Source organism: Pteronotus mesoamericanus, unplaced genomic scaffold (assembly GCF_021234165.1).
Source record: "Pteronotus mesoamericanus isolate MK-2021 breed Mesoamerican mustached bat unplaced genomic scaffold, CSHL_Meso_final scaffold_1066, whole genome shotgun sequence".
In the NCBI taxonomy this organism is placed as follows: Eukaryota; Metazoa; Chordata; class Mammalia; order Chiroptera; family Mormoopidae; genus Pteronotus; species Pteronotus mesoamericanus.
In genome coordinates, this window is record NW_026555299.1 from 1,014,476 (window position 1) to 1,033,414 (window position 18,939).

General features: G+C 51.6%; 2 protein-coding genes across 50 annotated transcripts in view; both read right to left on the minus strand.

The window, feature by feature from the left end:
* Positions 1-9,758, minus strand: part of MADD (MAP kinase activating death domain) — a 39,590-nt gene extending 29,832 nt beyond the window's left edge. For 22 of the 43 annotated variants that reach the window (XM_054587023.1, XM_054587016.1, XM_054587022.1 and 19 more), the window contains exons 1-8: positions 9,205-9,528; positions 5,716-5,875; positions 4,531-5,127; positions 3,611-3,914; positions 2,969-3,100; positions 2,452-2,565; positions 1,687-1,767; positions 86-264 (exon numbers count right to left, since the gene is read on the minus strand). In XM_054587023.1, the coding sequence (XP_054442998.1) occupies positions 86-264; positions 1,687-1,767; positions 2,452-2,565; positions 2,969-3,100; positions 3,611-3,914; positions 4,531-5,127; positions 5,716-5,777 (1,469 nt within the window). In that variant the 5' untranslated portion in view covers positions 5,778-5,875; positions 9,205-9,528. Of the gene's footprint in view, positions 1-85; positions 265-1,686; positions 1,768-2,451; positions 2,566-2,968; positions 3,101-3,610; positions 3,915-4,530; positions 5,128-5,715; positions 5,876-8,881; positions 8,901-9,204; positions 9,529-9,695 lie in introns of those variants that run through there. The other 21 variants (XM_054587013.1, XM_054587000.1, XM_054586998.1 and 18 more) reach the window with 3 other exon arrangements.
* A 295-nt stretch (positions 9,759-10,053) lies between these two features.
* Positions 10,054-18,039, minus strand: NR1H3 (nuclear receptor subfamily 1 group H member 3). Of its 7 annotated transcripts, none has more exons than XM_054587037.1 (12): positions 17,991-18,039; positions 17,571-17,702; positions 17,023-17,399; positions 16,735-16,814; positions 16,036-16,224; positions 15,147-15,413; positions 14,691-14,899; positions 14,406-14,585; positions 14,129-14,228; positions 11,322-11,435; positions 11,009-11,103; positions 10,054-10,831 (listed from the first exon to the last, which is right to left on the minus strand). In XM_054587037.1, exons 4-12 carry the CDS (start codon positions 16,775-16,777, stop codon positions 10,685-10,687), a joined length of 1,344 nt encoding a protein of 447 aa, XP_054443012.1. In that variant the 5' UTR covers positions 16,778-16,814; positions 17,023-17,399; positions 17,571-17,702; positions 17,991-18,039; the 3' UTR covers positions 10,054-10,684. The 7 variants fall into 7 exon arrangements, with proteins under 7 accessions (XP_054443012.1, XP_054443015.1, XP_054443010.1 ...); XM_054587040.1 differs by lacking the exon at positions 17,991-18,039 and adding an exon at positions 17,923-17,937 and having other exon boundaries at positions 14,406-14,495; positions 17,571-17,776; XM_054587035.1 differs by lacking the exon at positions 17,991-18,039 and adding an exon at positions 17,923-17,937 and having other exon boundaries at positions 17,571-17,776.
* Between the last annotated feature and the right edge of the window lie 900 nt (positions 18,040-18,939).

Below are 18,939 nucleotides of genomic sequence, written 5' to 3' on the forward strand. Positions count from 1 at the left end.
TCAGGGACATAGTCTGCCCCACAGTCACTGTGTAAGCAGAGCCCAGTTTAAGGGCTCATGATTGTCTAATCTGCTCGGTCAGTACCTGGTTGCAACGTCCACAGAATCCACATCGTTGCCATAGATGAGTGGGTTGAATTCAGTGGAAGGTGTGGACTGCAGGTCGCTGGAAGGCCTTCCCAAGAGCAGGGGGATGTCTTGGCCCTCATGGAATTTTTCCAGGTTGAGGATCGGCTGGGTGTTGAGGCTCATGCTGGCGAGGGCCTGTGGAGCAACAAGAAATCCCTCATTGCAGGCCGAGTCCTGGACAGCTAGCCAATCTCGTCACCCAGGAAAGGGACTTCCCCTTAGAAATAAGAATCCAAATATTTTAACCTTTAGAAAATAATGTGAATTATGCAGGTCTTCAGCTTAAGCCAACCTGGCTCAGGGCAACTTGATCAAATTCAGGGCAATAGTTTTCAAACTTTTTTTTGCCAGGAAATCTTGTTTTTTGATTGGACTCTATGTGGAAGTACAAACCACTGAAACTTCAGCTTCTCTGAAGGACGTAAGGAACCCAGAGCCTCATGTGTTTGGTGCTGGCAACCTAAACCAACCCCTAAGAGACTCCATGGGGCACTGAAACCACTGGTCTAGATCAGTGAGCTTCTCAAATGTTAATAAGCATAGATTTCACCTGGGGATACTATTAAAATGCAGATTCTGATTCAACAGGTCTGGGGTGATTCTGCACTTCTACGAAGCCCACCCAGGTAAGGCTAGTGCTGCTGGTCCCTGGACCACGCTTTGAGTAGCAGAGGTAGGAATATGGGATCAATGGGCCCAGGGATCTTAGCTCCTACTAGACCTTTAAAGTACAATTCCCCATTTCATTAGTCATACTAAAGCCACTATCAAGAATGAAAACACAGCAAAGGAAAACAGCTGAAGAACTTTCTGAATTTGCAAGCCTCACCAGACCACGGTAACGAGGTATCATGTTACACCAGCGGTGGTGAAGGACATAAGGACAGTACAAACCAACCAGCTTAAATCCAAGCAGGGGTCATCGGGAGGTGCTGCTAAGCAACTTGGACAACAACTAGAGGCAGGTTCCTGATGACCCTTCAAACAAGAGCAGGGATTCCTAAATGGACAGTATCTACTGGTGGTCCTATGTAACCCATACAGCAGGCAAAGGACTGGGGTCTTGTCCTGTTTTACCTTCAAGTACTGTGCTCAACATGCAGAAAAAGACAATCAATCAATGAAAAATACATTTAAGGGATTACGCAAAGAAAGGAGTTTTTAAAGAAAGGTTTCTACAGGGACCTAGCAATCAATTTAAGAGAAAAACCTTAGAAAAGCCAGGCTGTCCCAACCCTCTCATTGTAAGGCTGAGAGACAATCCAAGGCCACAAAGAACAGCAGCCGTGACAAGAAACTGAAAGTGAAGGGTGTTTTATGCGGCATTATGAGCATCAGAAGATGGGAGGGTACACGATGAATTAGAGGGAATGTGAACAGCCCTTTTGAGATTCACCCTGCCCCTCGGAAATGGGTTACACCTCCTCTTCAGCCCACCCAGGCTGAGGACTATCGACACTAAGACACTGTGTCTGAGAGGAGAGTGGCTCCCGCGACCTGTGACGGCAGCCCTCCAGCAGGGACTGCTCCCTGCCCTTTGCTTCATTCCTCACCCACCTGCTTTAAATGTTTCTTCAACTCTAATGATTCTGGCTCTGGCAGGACAGGTAGCACTTCTGCATTGGTGGGGGCAACCACCTGCACCAGAGAAAAGATAAAAGGCATGACCTTAGAATTAGTTACTTAGGCGTTCCCCTTACACGAAAGTAAAAAGAACAGGAAGTTGTATATACAACATTACATACTAGCATATATGAGATGTAAATATACACGTGTGTATGATATACACACACACCTGAAAGGAAATATACCTAAATGTTATTGGTGACTCTCTACATAGTAGGATTAGGGTTCTTATTTACTTCTTTATACTAATTTGTATTTTCTAAAATTTTTATAACGAACATATAGAAGGGCTTCCTACTCAAGTTTGTATTCATACTACAGAATGTTAACATACGTTTTTAAAAGTCTGTACTGAAAGACAGTTTTTTTACTAGAAGCTATAACCCAAGAAAACCGTTAGCTGACTCACACCACATGTAACTGAGCAGCGGCCACAGCTGCCCCAGTGCTCTGAGATGCGGGGGAGAACTTAATTCTAGCAACACTATACCTTGTCATTCTTTGAGTCCTAAAAAGGGTCTAAAAGCCCTAAAAAGGGTCTAAGGATTTAAAAAAAACCAAAAACAAACAAAAAACAGTTTCAACGAGTCACACTGTAGAAATCACCCACCAATTCAGGACCTTCCTGGGAATAATCTAGAAGAACAGGACACCACCCGATTGTAGACCCTACAATGCCTCAGCCAAGAACCTCACCCTACTGCTGTCCAGATCCACTAGCCACACGTCATCAGGCATTTTGAAGTCCAGTTTATAGAGGAAGAAGCTGGCAGGGACGCCGATGATATACGGGGTTGGAGCCAACAGCAGCTGCGGAAAGGATAGAGTGTAAGAAACAAAAACAAAACCTAAGGTGATCACTTATCAAGACAGGATTTTCCTAGTTAAGGGAACAAGACCTTTTCCAAAACCGGTGAAGACAGATGTGTTTTGAAATTCAGAATTTTTCAGATTTCAGAAAAATGCATGTAATACCTGCAGCGGTGTAGCCAGTAGTCTGGAATCATTAACATTAACTGTGGGAAGTAAAAACCATGGATAGCAGAGGCTTTACCAGCAGATGAGCTCAAGTCGGGTCAGATTTGCGAAGTATGCTGTGATAAGGGACTGGGGAATTGATACACAACTTCTTTGGGCATTGAGCCTCCTCCCCCAGAAATGGACAGAGGTGGAACACAGAGGTGACAAAGACAGAAGACAGCTTGAGACTGACCTGCTCTGCTGACGCCATGCAGGTGGGCAGCAGTGGGATAACGGGAAACATGTACTCCAGGGGGTAGATCATGGCCACAAATGCCATCACAGACATGGAGAGGGCATTGTAGTCTCGGGACTGCAGCACCACCTGCCACAAGTCGCAAAGATCACTCAACAACCTGAATCCGGTTTACGAGAAAACAGCCTCCAACACCACAATTTCATTTCTGTCACTCTGCCTATGGCTCTGGGCGCTTAGGTTCCACAGCTATCACTGCCCTGTGCCCCACTCTGCCTGCCACCTCCCCATCCAGGTCCTGTCACAGTCGTCCCTGGTATCATTCCCTGTGTTCCTGGTTCTTGCACCCGCAATCCCAGGACCACCCACTGGAAGAGAACTACTGGTATTTCCAGAGAACTAGGTCAGGACAGTTAAAGGTAGTTAACCTGAGTGGCAGGCCCTCTGAATACATCCCACACGATACCAGTATCTTAGTCCAACCCCCACCTGCTGAGTAGCGGCTATATGTCCGGCATTGTATTACCTCCCGGAGACAAAAAGCTGAAAGAGATATAGTCTCTGTCCCCAAGGAGCTCATGGGTTAGCCTCTGCCATATTTCAAAGCTCGAGGAAGGTCCAGGAAGCTGGTCCTCTCACCTTGTGCTCTAACAGGATGCAGGTTAGCACCTGAAGGCAGGCATCCACACCGAGAAGCTCCAAAGGAAGGTGCAGTGGGAAGTCCACCAGGCTGAATCGAGAGGGGTCGGGGAGAGCAAAGGTCAGCGCTTGCTGGAGCTCCTGGGGTAGGACCTCGATGTCTACTCGCTTCTGCCCGGAGACGGGTACTGGAGAGCGCAGCAATCGGTAGATCCAGGCCTCGATCTCTCGAAGGTCGTGCAGAAGGGCACTTGACTTCTCCTCCACTAGCAATGACCCAGTGAAGATGCGCCACATGGTGTCCCTGAGGATCAGAGAGTGGGAGACACGTGAGTACCCGGAGCTGATACCCCACTGCAATTCAATGTAATGATGGAGGGTATAAGGATGGCAGCTGGGAAAGCCCACCCTCTGAGCTCAGCTAGGACCACAGGATAGGTACAAGACTGAGAACAAATATAAAAATGTCCTCCCATCATGAAACATCAATTCCTCAGCACTGATCCAAACACACTTATGGCAGGAGGTCTAACTCAGCAGCAGTCTTTTGCTTAGTAAGGACTAACATATGCCCTGGCTGGTGTGGCTCAGTAGATTGAGCGCCAGCCTGCAAACCAAAGGGTCGCTGGTTCAACTCCCAGTCAGGGCACATGCCTGGGTTGGGGGCCAGGTGCCCAGCGGCGGGGAGGTCTTTGAGAGGCAACCACACATTGATGTCTCTCTTCCTTTCTCTCTCCCTCCCCCTCTGTCTAAAAATAAATAAATAAAATATTTTTTTAAAAAAAAGGACTAACATAATATGCTTAGAACGGTCTGAAGAACTTCAGGCTTTAGAGAACATTTGCTTGGCTCCTTACAGACCAATTATACCCCATCTCTTACATGCCCCGCCTCTCCTGAGCCCCAGCGGCAACCCATACCTTTGTATGCCTCGAGGGATGCCCAGCTTCTTGCCCAGCAGCCGCTCGCTGCAGCAGTCCACCAGGCGTTTGAGGGTGTACAGACATTCCCGGAAGGTGGAGAAGAAGGGGTAGTGGCTGAGCACACAGAGGGACGTCAGAGTGCTGTTGCGGGAGCGGCTCCCCGCCTTGGCCCGGCGTTTTCCCCGAGGAGACTGGTTCACATCAGGGGTGGAGTCGGCGCTGGGAGGCTGCAGGGACGAGCCACTCTCTGAGCCCTCAGTGCCAACCTCTTCTGAGGCACAGGTGGCCCGGGGTCCTTCCTTCCCACGGGACCCTGCCCCAGCTTCCCCCTTTTCCTTAGGCATTCGCTTCTGGAAGGAGCGGTAGAAGTTAACACAGATGCCATAACGTGTGACTCCAGTGTCCTTATCCGTGAGGGTGAAGACAAAAGAGGTGTCATCGCGCAGGCTCATGCGCCGCTGCCGCACACTCAGACAGCCCTCTGGCTGGCAAAAGAACACGACGTCGGGGGGCAGGGGAAACTCAGCATGGTCCTCCAACGGGTATCGCCGGAGCAGTTCCGGTGTCTGGGCCACACTATCACTGCTCGGGTGCCTGAAGGACACAGAGACCAATTCAGCAGCCTGAAGGGACAGGCTGCGCCATCAAATTTTACCACGGTCAACAAGTAAAGTTCAAAATGCTATTGTGGATCAAGTAATTAACTGCAGGACCTTGGAAAACGCGGGTGCTGCTTGTTATATGTAGCAGGTAGGCTAAATGAGGCCTGCGCTGTCGCGAAGACACCTACCCTGAGAGAAAAATTTCGACACTAAAATTATCACTCACACCTTTTCAACGTGTATTAGCTAACTGGTCACCAAAAAAGCACGGGTAGGTAGAGAAGGGGCAAAACGTACTTTTCCTTTTTACAAAACAAGGAAATTGGGGCATATCAAGTGCATGTGCTCAAGTGCACCAAGATGCTAGTTCCGAGGACACTGCTGCTCCGCCTGGGTGCCTCCGGCCACTACTCTCAACCCACCCGACTGCACTGTTTTCACTAGGGCCATCGATCCATGTTCCCGTCAGAGTAAAATAACAGGGGAAGAATGCAATATGCCAATCAACATGGAAATGGAGAGGGGATAATTCTGTGGCTATCCCCGATGACAAGACAAAAATCAGTCTCTTCTCGGTTACCTGGCCCCTACAATCACTAGATAGTCAAGCAGCCGAGGACAGAACTTCTTCTTCTGCACCATGGTTCCAGTTCATCAGTTCATCCCAGAGAAGCTTCAAGGCACCAAGCGAGGAGTCGGCATTCCCAGGAGCAACTGTGTTATGCTCTGAAAATCCAAGTCTAACAGGAAAAAAGCACTGATAAGATCCATTGCTGTGCCTAAGGGACACAGCCCTATCAGCTTCAACCCAGCCAGGGGCACAGGACAGAAGGTCTTCCAATTCTTTACCACAGTTAGAACCCGACACTTTTCCCATGCTAGAGTTCAATCTAGGCTTATGTGCTCACAGAGTCAAGTGACAGAAAGGATAAATAATGGCTCATGTCCCATCCCTACAAACCAGTTCATTGTCAGGCTTGCCCATGGGGCTCTGTTTCTGAAAAAAGAGACTCACTTAATTCTCATCTGGACTCAGTCATTATGACACCAAAAACTGAGTCTCTTTCAGGACCGCTCCAGGGTGGATCAGGATCAAACCAGACTCTCTAATAGGCACGAACCTGTACTCCTCGCTCTAGATGGAAACTTAATTATTCTCTGTTCCAATAGTCTGCATTCAGCTTGATGTGAAACTACCATATGGACTATATAGTTAATTGCTCTCAGACAATAACAGCAGCTGGCCACTCTACCCAGTGCAAGCTCAAATGAAGAATATCTATGCCCCAACTGCTTTATTTAAACCTTTTTTCTTCCCTCTTTGAGCAAAAAAGGGACCTAGGGGTTACTGCTACTAGCTCTGCCCTTGGTGCTGAATCATAGTCTCTCCCCGCTACTTTGGTCCCAGGGTTGGAATCAGTAATACAATGCATGCAGACAGGGCCTTGTCCTTCCATAACTTACAAAGACTGGGAATTAGATGCAGAAATAACAAGATTTCTCCAAGGACAGAAAGAAGTGCTCAGAGGAATTTCTAAACCACAGTCCAAAACTAAGAAAAGGCTTACAGAGTCTTAGTCATAATTTATTTCCTGTTGGATCTCCCATACACTTCTGTAATAAAATGTTTCCCTCTACCTCAAGATTATTTTCAGTGCTTCTACAACTCCGCCTCTGTGTTCTGCACGTGGCCCCACCAAGACCTTGTTCACTATGTACACAGAGAGAATCCCATTACATAGCACACACGCTCACACACCGGTCCCTGTTGTTGCTGCATGCCCGTCCGTACACACAGACATACACACTCCCTGCATGCTTAAGGCCCTGTTTGATACAGATAATGACTACAACAAGTTCCATCTTTTTTCTCTCCTGTTTAATAATAAAAGAGGTGTTGCAACACCCCTCAGATCCTCAAAACACTGCTTTCTCCTTTCCCTTGCTCCCAATAGAAGACCAGCAGGTAACAGGATTCAGTTTTATCTCCATAGCTACTCTGGCTCCCAGCACTATTTATAGCCGAGCCACAGTCCCTCCCTGCTTGGTGACCTCACAGTAGCAGCTGCTACTCCAGAGTCGGCCAGGGCCCGTAACAATTCATTCTCCCTGAATCTGGAGACACCTCGTCCACTGACAGCACCTGCTAATTATTAGGTTAGCTTCTCCCCATCTGTCTTTGTTTGCACTTTGTCCTAATTCTGGAGCTTGACTGAGATATCTCTTTCCCACACCAAGTTCCCAAGCGTGCCACAGACTCATTTCTAGACATCACGCTGCCAGGAAGTCCTCTGCTATGGAGCCACAAGCATAATGCAGAAGGTGGGGCACCGTTACAGAGCCAAACTGAGCTCTTCCCAACCAGAATGAGAAGAGGAGAGAAACAGAAATGAAATGGGAGATGGGTAAAAGCATAATTCATTATATGAAGAATTATGTGGACAATGCCTAGGGTGAGAGCCAAAGTACAGTAAATCTTCACTTAATGCCATCAGGCTCTGCAACTTTAAGTGAAACGATATATTAATGAAACCAATTTTACCATAGGTTAATTGACATTAACAAGGGTTAAACTCCCAAGGCATGTCATTAACGTAATAACTAAACAATGTTGAACAAAATAACATTATTTGAGGACCTGCTGTATCTTAAATAAAACAGAATTTACAGGGCCAAGCTCAAGGCTGAGCCTTGAAACTTATATTTACATTGAAAACCAGGAACCCCTTCCTGCCAAAATCTCCAACATGACCCCTGAAACATGTGCTAACATTGCAGGTGTCAGGCCTCTCGCAGCGGGATCCCAGCCCCTCTCCACTGAGGATCATTTCCTAAAAATCAAGTCATTGTCATGCTCTCCAGTGCTCATCTCCCTCCAGAGCCACAAGGATCCTGAGATCTTGTGACCTCTAGCTGCTAGCAACAGGATAGAGTTTTAGCCACAATTCCCATCTCATCAGCAGCCACTGCCTTTGGTTATTCAGATGGCAGAAATAACGGAGGCTTTTCTTCTCATTCTCTCCCCTACTCACAAATCCTCTCACACTACCTATTACACTCCCTCTTCGTCTCTACCCAGGCTCAGATTCTGCCTCCTGCCTCAACCATAGTTACTAACACGGAGCCCCTGGTTCCTTAGCATCAAGCTCAAAATACATACCCTATCTGCTGAAGTCCTGCATCACCAACCACTCCATGCAGACGCAGATTTACAACCCACAGGCCTTTCTTTAAGTTACCGATGTTTTTTCAGCCTACAACCAACCCTATGAATTCGTCCCTCTTTAGAAGCAGAATTTCATAGTAAAACCACAGGAACCGGAGAGCGATATGACATCTTTGCTGACGTGAGCACAAGAGGCTCTCCATCCTCCTCTCCCTCCCCAGACAGTGACCTTGCAAGCACATCAACACAGACTGGGTCCGGTATGGGAGAGACCAGAGAGCAATGAGGCAGGCAATAGGCAGGGCTGGGAAGGAGGGGACAGAAGAAAAGGAGGAAGAATTTAGAGATTCACGAGGATGAGGAGGGAAGCAGCTGCAGAAAAGGTTAAACGGAGTCTCCACTCTCTACCTAGCCAATTTTGAAACACCAAATTAAAAATAAATATTTTAAAGAACCAAACGTAGTTCTTCAAACCGTAACCAAAAATAGGGCGCAAAGGCACATGCACACACACGGGCGGGCACGCCAGGTGCCATGCCGGGTCGGCCCTTGGGCTGGACAGCTCTGCCCACCCCCTCACCTGCTGGACAGTTCTCCCCCGCCTCCGCCCCCGAACCAGTGCCGCCCTCCCGTCCGGCAAGAACCGAGCCCAGCAGCTGCGAGCTGAGCCCGGGCCCGTAGTCCGCACCCCCTCGGCGACTCGGAGCGCCCCCACTTCTAGCCCCGCCCCATCTGTGCAGACCCCTTAGTCGCTGTCGAGACCCCACGTGCCCCGACGTTCCTTTAGGGCCTCCTGAGACCTCCTTCCCCCTAGAGCCCTGCTTCCTCTCCGCACCCGTTTTCCGCCTAGGAGCCCCGTCCCAAATACCCTTCCAGGGCCCCCAGTGGCCCACATCTTCCTACCTTCTAGCCTCGGGGGACCGGCCAAGCCCGGCCGGTTGTCCCTCGGCAGGAGAGCGTCCGTCGCTCCCCGGCGCGGGCGCCGCTCCGAGCGCGCGCCAGTTCCGCGTCCGCACCCGGGATGGGGGGGTGGGGGCGCGTACCACTCCGACCCGCTGAGGAAGGAGAGGCTGAGGCGGTGGGGGGAGCGTGGGCCCTACCATTCAACCCCGCAGGGGGACAGGGTGGCACCAAGCCGAGAGCTGAAAGGTGGAGCCGACCTCGGGAGAAAGGTGGCTACGCATACACCTATAGGAGTGGGAGTGGGAACGCGATGGAGCGCGCAGGGCCTGCCCAGCGCCACTGCGTGCCAAGGTTGCGCAAACAGGTTTGAATTCCACACGGTGATAGATCCCAATCCGACCAAGTGTGGACTACGGGAAGCTACTTCTCCAGATAAACTGCTCCTGAGAGTTTCTGAGCGTCCCCCGCCCTCACAGACACACACACCTCACCTCTCTCCCCCCGCACACGGCTTGGAAGTGCCCAGCCGCTCCGGCTGGAAAGCCGACTGCCCCGGCAGTGGAGCCTACCAATTCAGGGGTGGCGGGGGAAATTGAAGCCGGAAGACGCGGCGCGGTATCACCTACACCGGGCGAACGCCAAGGGAAGGGGGCGTGAGCGGCGCCGCGGTGCCCGCTGGGAAATGGAGTCCAGTCCTCCTGAGAGGCCCAACCCTAGACAGGGCAGCCTCTCCCTGGCCTCCGGGGACCTTTCTTTCTGTCCCATACTCTGGGGACCGAAACGAACACAGGTGCTTACCCGAGGTGCTAGTTCTGAAAATTCAACACCCCCTTCCCCACAGAAAAACAACTTGACGCTCCTATCCCATCATGAAAAGGCCAAGGGGTACGAGCATTTCATTGACCCCCAGGGTGCAGGGGGGCTAATAAAAAGAGACTGGCACATGGGGCTTGTCTCCTTCCTCGGAGTCTGGAGGTGAACCTAAAGGACACAGGCTTCCCTCCTCTGTGGCCGCTCCCCCACCCCCAGTCCAGAAATTGCTTCTCTCATTCTGCATTCATTTTGGTCTTCTTGTACAAACAGTACCACCGGTCCGACTTATCAGGGAGGCAGACCCGAGGCATTTATGGCCAAGCCGCAGAGTGACAAAGGAAAATTTCTCTTGGGGCCCCATGGGGAAGACAGGAAACAGTGGAGGCAGGATCGGCAGGGCCCTGGAGAATCTAGTGCAAAGTGGCCCCAGGTTCGTACATTTGGTTGGTCAGTATAGTATTCAAATGGAGCACAGCTTTGGCAGGATCCCCAATGCTCAGCAGCTACAAACTCCCAACCCTTTGAGTCTCCTTTAATGTCACTTTGAGCATCTCTTTTGCCCAGCTCCCAGGAAGATTTGCCCTTCTCAGTCTGCTCCAGTCTGCTCTAGGAGGCAGCCCTGGGGCCTCAGCCATCCCCGAAAACAGAAGATAAGGGCGAAGGACAGTCACTCGTGCACATCCCAGATCTCAGAGAGCAGCGGGGGAAGCTTTTTGTCCTGCAGGCGCAAGGCAAACACTTGCTCTGAGTGGACGCTGCTCAGTGTCCGGAGGCTCACCAGCTTCATTAGCATCCGTGGGAACATCAGTCGGTCCTGGGGGAGAAGTACGGACTTTGTCTCTCCCCAGGGAAGGGGGGCAAGGGTAGGGGAGTTATGGGAGAGGCAGAGAACTGTCGACATGACATAATCAGAAGGGGATTCTTGAAGGGAAAGCAGGTGTGTCAGGGAATGAGCCTGCGTTGAGGAGAAAGGGCACGAGTGGAGACTCACATGAGGGTGGTGGATGGAGACGTAGGCATGCAGGGCCTCCACATACGTGTGTTGCAGCCTCTCTACTTGGAGCTGATCCTGCACATTGGGCCGGTCTATAGTTCACCAACAGAGTTGAGGAGCAAGTCTGGCCAGGGTCAGTTTCATGCCCCAAATCACAACCCAAAATGGGAATGTGTCCCACCCTACCTCTGCCATCCCAAAGTAACACAGCAAGGGCCTCCACCCCCTACCATGCCTGTCCTGTGTGGGGCCTGCAGCCCTGCTTAGTTCAAGTCTCGCGCTCATTTCCCCTCTTGCACCTCCTCCGCACCTGCAGAAAAGATGCTGATGGCAATGAGCAAAGCAAACTCGGCATCGTTGAGCTGCAGCTCGTTCATGGCTCTGGAGAACTCGAAGATGGGGTTGATGAACTCCACTTGTAGCCCTGGGGAGGAAGAAGAGAGGCTGGGTGTGCAGCAAGAGTGGCGGGAACTTCCTTCTCTCCTCCAGCTCCTCAACTTAAGGGACCTGCTATGCTAGGAACTCAGTAAGAGGCCTCCAGGGCTCTGCTCTGTAACCTTGGGCAATTTTCTTAACTTCTCTAGGCTTCATCTGTGAAATGGGAAGCATATCTGAATTTCTAAGACCGTTAAATGATAAAGTACTTAGCACTGTGCCTGGAACATAGGAGGTGCTGAATTAAATGATTATAATAATTCTGTTACTCTTATTAAAATTCTTAAGGGCCCCAGTACTAGAAATAGAGGCTACTCATTTTTGTTTTAAAAAAGCTTTTTCACCGACAATTGGCCTTACTTATTGGAACACTAGAGATACATTTCATATTTCCTATCCGGGGGGAGCTTGACCATGTGGTTGAGTGTGTCAACTGTTGTGCCAGACCGCCTGGGTTTGGGTCCTGGCTCTACCATTTACTAGGCTGTGTGACCTTGGGTAAGTTATTTAACCTCTCTGAGCCTTGGTTTTCCCATCTGTCAAATGGAGATAATAGCACCTATTTCATTATGGTCCTTAGAATAAACAATGTGTGGCACAGATGGTAACTACTGTACAAGTGTTTGTTACAGAAATAATAAAAATTTAAAAATTGAACCAATCTTCTTGACGAGGAGACTCATGTTCAACAAAGCACAGCCTAAAGTTGTGACATCTAAAAAACACCTCCCACACACGTCGTCGCAGTCACCCCACCCCATTCCCTCCGCGAGGCTTCCTCAGATTCCTTCTAGCAACCATCTGCTAACCTTTCCATCCGTGGTTTCTTAATCAGTCACTTCCTGTACTTTCACCCTGGTGTTTGTCAAGTGTATGTTGATTCATGTAATGGACAGGCCCCACTTTCTAAAGTATTTGTTGGTGAGGTTTTGAGCCTCGAATTGTGCTGAACAGCCTGTTTGTGCAGAGAGGACAAGGAGGTTCCAGAGTTGGGCTGTGCTCCCTGGACGGGTCTGCTACTGCTCGCTGAATGAACATCTGCAGTGCCATCAGTCCGCGTCATTCGTCATGGGGAGGGGAAGGAGAGCGGACCGAAGAGCGCCCCTGATCCTTCTCCCCAAGACCTCACTGACACGATGACAAATGAAAGGCAAAGATGATATCAAAACTTCTTATAGGCGCTGGCTGGTATGGCTCAGCGGATTGAGGGCCGGGCTGTGAACCAACGAGCTGCTAGTTTAAGTCCCAGTCAGGGCGCAAGCCTGGGTTGCAGGCCAGGCCCCCATTAGGGAGCACACGAGAGGCAACCACATATTGATGGTTCTCTCCTTCTCTTGCCTCTTTCTCTAAAAATAAATAAATAAAATCTTTTTTAAAAAACTGCTTGTAGAAATGAATCTATAAATAGGTACAGGTTCAGATAACCCAAGGTTACAAGTGCTGAAGGAACGCACACAGGAGAGCCGGGAAGGGTTCGGAGAGCAGGCCGTTTGGAAGGAGAAAGACTGGGATAATAACCACTCGAGGAAAGATGGTTTGATAGAGAAAGGGGGCGGGGCGGGGCTTTTAAAGATGGAAGAAGTTATTTGATTCCCCTTATTAGGCTCTCGTACATTCGACTGGCAGCACACAGAAGGCAAAAGGTGCCAACATAGTCCTGTCATGCCCTACAATTAAGAGAGGCCTCACTAGAAAGTCCTCTGGGCAGCCTGGGTTGGCACAAAAGGGGCACATGAACTGGCCTGAGTCACCAGACAGCAGAGAAGGTTTTATGAGCTCTGCCCCAGAAACCAGGACCTACCAACCCCGAGAACGGAGCCACAGCACCCACCACACGTTACAGGCCCACTCTCTCCGTTGTTAGATGACTCTGTCTCCTGGGGAAGCCTCTCAGTTCCAGCCCCTCCGACAGCCCCTGCCTTCTATTCTTTCCTAGCTCTGTCCCCCTGACCCAAACATCACAGCAATTGAATAGGAGGAAACCAACGCTGCTTAGCCCGCAAGCAGGTATCAGCTAGAAAGCGGCAGTGGGGACAGATTCTTGGAGAAAATACTCCCAGGACAGGATGGGGATAGAAACATCCACTCTTATCTCAAAGCTGCCCCATCTGGGCTCGACTGCTGCGTATCAGGTGTAGTTCCATGGCTCTTCAGAAAGAGCAAGTGGAGAATGGGGGAAGTTAGTCCACAGGGTCCTTAGAGAGCATGTCTGAGAAGGGTTTGCTCATTGCTGACTAGTAAAAGGCTTGGCATGGTTGTTTTCAAGCTATTCTTCCTAGCTGTAACATCTCTTCTTGAAGCAAACATTATGCAGAAGCATGATATATAGTGCGGATTTAAATGGAGCTTCTTGTTTGACTCCATTTAAACTAAGAGTAAAGGACATTCCTGTGCCTCCTTGTTCTCTAAGGTGACACTTCTGTGGAACCCCTCCGTCAGATTCCCTGGAACACAGTTGAAGGACCACTGGCCTAAGACAACAGTCTGAGAACCACTGGCCTAAGACAGGAGTCTATCTGGGACAGTTGAGAGGTCTATCTACATTCCAACTTTCGGTCTTGGAGAACCCAGTGAAGCCTTCCCTTTAGAGCCACCCAAACCTTGGGCCGGTGGCTCTGGAGGCCCCCAGGACAAAAAGTGTCTATCCATCCAATCCAGTCCCTTTGGGACCTCAGCTCTCACCTGCTTTGGCAAAGTCTTCCCGGTTATAACTGAAATCCTTGAGGAAGGTGATACTCTCACTCCCAGGGTTATACCTCCGAGATGTCTCCAGAAGCATCACCTGAACACAAGTAGCAGACCTCAAACAGGGACGTGGTAGGCTGGCCATGGCACGGGGCACCTTCAATGGAAGACCCCCGCTTCCCAGTGGGTCTGGCTTCCCAGCTGGCTTTCTGGAGGCCCTTCCCAAAGAAAATCCCGCCCTGGCTCCCCCTCAGCCCTCAGCCCCGCCAGTCACCTCAATCGCAGAGGTCTTCAGCAGTGCGATCTGGTCCTCCCGGCTAAGCTGCAGGAAGCCGGGCAGATGCTTGGCAAAGTCAACGATCTCCTGCACAGACACGATGGCCAGCTCAGTGAAGTGCGCAAAGCGCTGCTGCCGGGCCTCCCGGCTCTGGGGGTCTGGCGCCATAGGCCAAGGCTGCTCAGAAGGGCAAGGGGGAAAAAACAAGCCTCTCTGAGTCAGACCTCAGGAAGCCAGCTGGCACCTTGGGCGCAGCCACCTCTCCCCGGGTCCCTCAGGTACCGTGACGCGAAGCCGGTCAGAAAAGGAGCGCCTGTGACACTGTTGCTGGGCAGCCACCAGCTTCTCGATCATGCCCAGTTGCTCCGGGCTGAGCTGCGGCAGGACTTGGGGGGGTGAGGATGCCCCTGCAGGCACGGAGGTGGTCTGAGCCTGTTCCTCCTCCTGCCGCTTCAGTCTCTTCAGTCGGATCTGTTCTTCTGACAGGACGCCTGAGCACGGGACAGATGTGGGGAGGGAAGAGGAACAGTTGGCAGGAAGCAAGGATGGGCCAGAGCGGTAGTTTGAGGCTCCAGAAAAGCAGAGATCACTGGGTAAGAGCAGAGATTTTAATCCATATTTAGGGGCCAGGTAGGAAGGCCCTGCAGACTCAGCTGCCAGTCTGCCCTCACACCCTGACACCCGCATGTCACCTCTTTCCCATCAGCCCCTTCCCCCTTCCCGTCCCCAGGTACTCACACTCCTCCCGCATGCCAGCCTGGCGGCATTTGCGAAGGCGACACTCCTGGCACTTGCGGCGCATGTAGGTGTCCATGGGGCAGTGGCCCCCACTGTGGCAGACATAGCGCGCCCCTTTGATGACACTGCGGCGGAAGAACCCCTTGCAGCCCTCACAGCTCAGCACGTTGTAGTGGAAGCCAGAGGCCTTGTCCCCGCACACGCTGCACAGCTCATTCCCCAGCATTTTGGGCGCTGGCCCCTTTTTCCGCTTCTGTGGACGGAGCTCTGGATACAGGGAAGTGCCTTAATGTTTTCTAAGACACAGGCTTGGCGCCCAGCTGGCCACTGCCCTGGGCACCCAGTAACCTTCACGGCTTTTTAACATGCAGTCTAGTCTCTCTATTATAAGAAAGTAACTCTCATATGCCAAGTGCTATTTATTATGTCCCAGGTACTGTCTCAGCTGTTTATATGCATTGATCCTGACAACAGCCATAAGTGACAGCTACTGTTGTTACTTCTATTTTATGAATAAGGAAAATGAGGCTTAGAAAGGCCTAAGGTAGAGACAAAACTCACACTCAGATCACTGAGGTCAAGTTGACACCAAAACCTTGGTACTTTAACATGATTTTATATGGTAAAGAGCCCCACAAGCCCTGGCCAGGTAGCTCAGTTGGTTAGAGTGTTGTCCCAATACACCAAGGTTGCGGGTTCAATCCCCGGTCAGGGCACAGACAAAAGTCAGCCAATGAATGCATCAGTAAGTGGAACACCAAATCAATGCCTCTCCCCACCCCCTTTTCTTTTCTTTCTAAAATCAATATTAAAAAAAAAAAAAAGAACCCAAAATACCCCTTCCAGATCCAGGGAGCCCCTACCTCCCCCAAGTCCAGCAACTCCTTACCTGTTGACTCTGGAGGGGCCTCCATCCCAGGGAGCAGGGCTGTGGGCTTTGCTGCCTCCAGCCCCACCCCCAAAGTGCCCCCAGCTGATTGGGGCGTCCTGGCTTCCTCCCTGAGGATGCCGTTGCTGCCTCTCAGCGCTGGGCCCCTCGCATTCTGTGCGTCTGGTTCCCACAGCTCCGTGGCAGAGTCTGAGCCAGGAAAGAGGCACAAGGCAGGTCTCAGGTCTTCCCCCTCCACTTCCCCAGCGTCCCAGCTGGGAAACTGTACACTTATCTCCACCCATAGAGGGCAGCAAAACATCAGCTCAGGCGTCAGGTCCCTGGGGTTCATATGGACTCTAGGGCTTGCAATTCTCTGCATCTCAACACCTTAAATGAGAATGTTAACCTTTGCCCCCTGAGGGGCTGACACCTACGTATCTCAGAGATCAGACAGAGCTCTTGAAAGCCAGGGCTGGGGAAGCATTGGACATACCGGCTCTCCCTAGCAGCAAGCCCAGATTGAGAAGGACCGGCAGTGCCCGCAAGGACCAGGCACCAGAACCAGGGTAGAGGTAGTCTGGGCAGAAGAAGGCAAGGATCGCTCTAGACTGCTCTCCAGGGAAGAACGGAAGGAAGGTAGTGAAGGAGGCTGCTGACTGTGGGAAGGAGCCTGAGGGTCCCGACTGAAGGGGAGAGGGCTGTAGTGGAGAAGCTTACCCGGAGAGACATCAGGCACGGCGGCCTCCAGCCACAGGGACATCTCTCCCTGAAGCCCTGGACATCACCAACGGTCTGCCCTGCAGGAATAACCAGGTTATGCTGCTCCAGAAGCGGGCTCTTTCTTTATCAGCACTCACGTATCAGCTAACATTTACTTGATATCTGTGTCAGCCTATGCTAAGCGTTTACATGCTTTCCGCACACCGCCCCCACCCCCATGATGTCAGGACTATTCTTTTGCCCATTTTACAGGTGAGAAAACTGAATTTCAAAGAGACTAAGTACCTTCCTTTTGGCCACACAGATAGGCAGTGGCAGAGCCAAGACTCCAACCCCGGTCTCTCTGACTCCACAATCTGAGCTCTTGGCCACGATGACACTTTCTCTCCAGAGAGCTCTTCTGCAGTCCGTTAGGGGACGTGCGGGCACACCTGCCCTGGTTTTGTCAGAGCTCTTCGCCCTCACCCCAGCACTGGGGACAGCCGAAGCTGGGCAGGACCAGGACCTCGGATCGAGGCTCACTCCGCCCAGCGAAACATGCCACTTGTTAGATAACCTCACCCCTGCCACTTCCCAGGATCCCAGCACAGACCCGTGGCCTCCAAGAATTGCCCCAACTCACATATAGGACCGCCTCCCTCACGGCCCCTCAGGCATTATTCCTGAACCGAAATAGAATCCTGTTGCTGCCCAAGCTTCCATCTCCATCATCTTCCCTCATTTCTCCCCAGAGAGACCCTTTCTAAGATCCACAGGGCACCCCCACCCCACCCCAACCCCCCACACCACACACGTACACAGAGCCCCAGGCAAGTGCTGAGGAGCAGACCCACCGAATGCCCAGGCCACCAGACTTCCTGGCTGGGGCAGTGTCTGGAGCCCCCTTGCTGAGAGAGGAGGGCGGTGCAGTCCCTGTCCAGAGGCCTCAGAGATGGCCGAGAAGCTGGAGCTGAGCAAGACAGGGGCTGGAGCCCCAGGGAAGTAATATGGGGAAAGGCCGAGAGGAGGGACTGCCCAGAGGTCGGGCCACGGCTCCTTCCTGCCAGGCAGACCCGGAGTCAGCTGGAGCCGACAGACTGGAGCCCTGGCCTCCTTACCCCCCCGCCCACCGGGCAGCTTCCCCACTACGCTGACTCCTCCCCAGCCAGCCACCCCCTCAGCCCAGCGCCATCCCTGCCTCCCTACCCCCAACCACAACAGTCGCATTTCCCTGCAGACCAGCCCAGTTCCACGTCTCCCCTTCCTCTCCTTACCCAGGCTGCTCTTACAGAAGGACTGCCTCCCCAGCACCCCCACCCCAATCCCAGCAGCCTCCAGAGTTGGTGTTCCCTCCCCTCCATAGACATTTCATGGAGCAAAGGTCCCAGCACGGCCTGGAATTGCAACACGGAGCCTCAGCCTGCTTTCCCAGCCTCCCTCCTCCTCCCCTGCCTCTGGGAAGGGGCCAAGAAGCTCTCCCCACCAGCCCCGGCCTCAGCCAAGCTGTAGAACTCCAGGGTGGAGAGGGGCAGGTGCTGGGCCTTCCTGGGAGGCTCGGAACAGGGGTGCCCTGGGAGGGCTGCCGACAGCGACAGCAGAAGAGGCCAGGGGAGAGAGGAGCGATGGCAAGCCTGGGATGGGTGTGGGGGTGGAGGTGGCAGGTGACCCAGGTGCCAGCCCAGGGCGGAGCTGGGAAGGTACACAAATTCCCGCCTCTGGGGAACAGCTCTGTATGAAGTGATGTCAGGCTCTGTCCAGCAACTACTAAGACTATAGCTGCAACCTTCCTGCCCTGCCGCCTGGAACATGAGGTCCGTCCTGAAGGTAGACACCATCTTTTATTGCTTTTATCTCCCCAGTAGCTTATGGACCAGGGCCCGGCATAGAGCAGGATCTGTGTTCCTGTTCATTCAATAAGTGAACAAGAAAAATTATACGATCCCCTCTACCCTAAACTTTTTAGCTCTAGTCAACTTCATTTCCACATGTTGATTTAGCTTTTGGGCTCTGGGCTCAGATGTTGGGTTCAAATCCTGGCCTCGCTTTTGCCTCTTATTAGCTGTGTGATCTTGATTAAGCAAGTTACTTCACGCCTCTGAACCTGTGTTTCCCTATCTCTAAAATTGGGACTAATAATAGTTTTTGTCCCCTAAGGTTATCCTGAGAATTAAACAATATGTGTGTGGCATGTAGTAAGTGTTCAAGAGATGGCAGCAGTTGTTA

Coding starts and splice junctions, on each gene's coding strand:
- NR1H3 (XM_054587037.1), bottom strand. CDS start 16,777: ATGTCCCTGTGGCTGGAGGCCGCCGTGCCTGATGTCTCTCCGG. Junction 14,586..14,690: donor CTGACCGGCTTCGCGTCACG/GTACCTGAGGGA, acceptor CCTTCTGAGCAG/CCTTGGCCTATGGCGCCAGA. Junction 10,832..11,008: donor TCTCCATCCACCACCCTCAT/GTGAGTCTCCAC, acceptor CTTCTCCCCCAG/GACCGACTGATGTTCCCACG.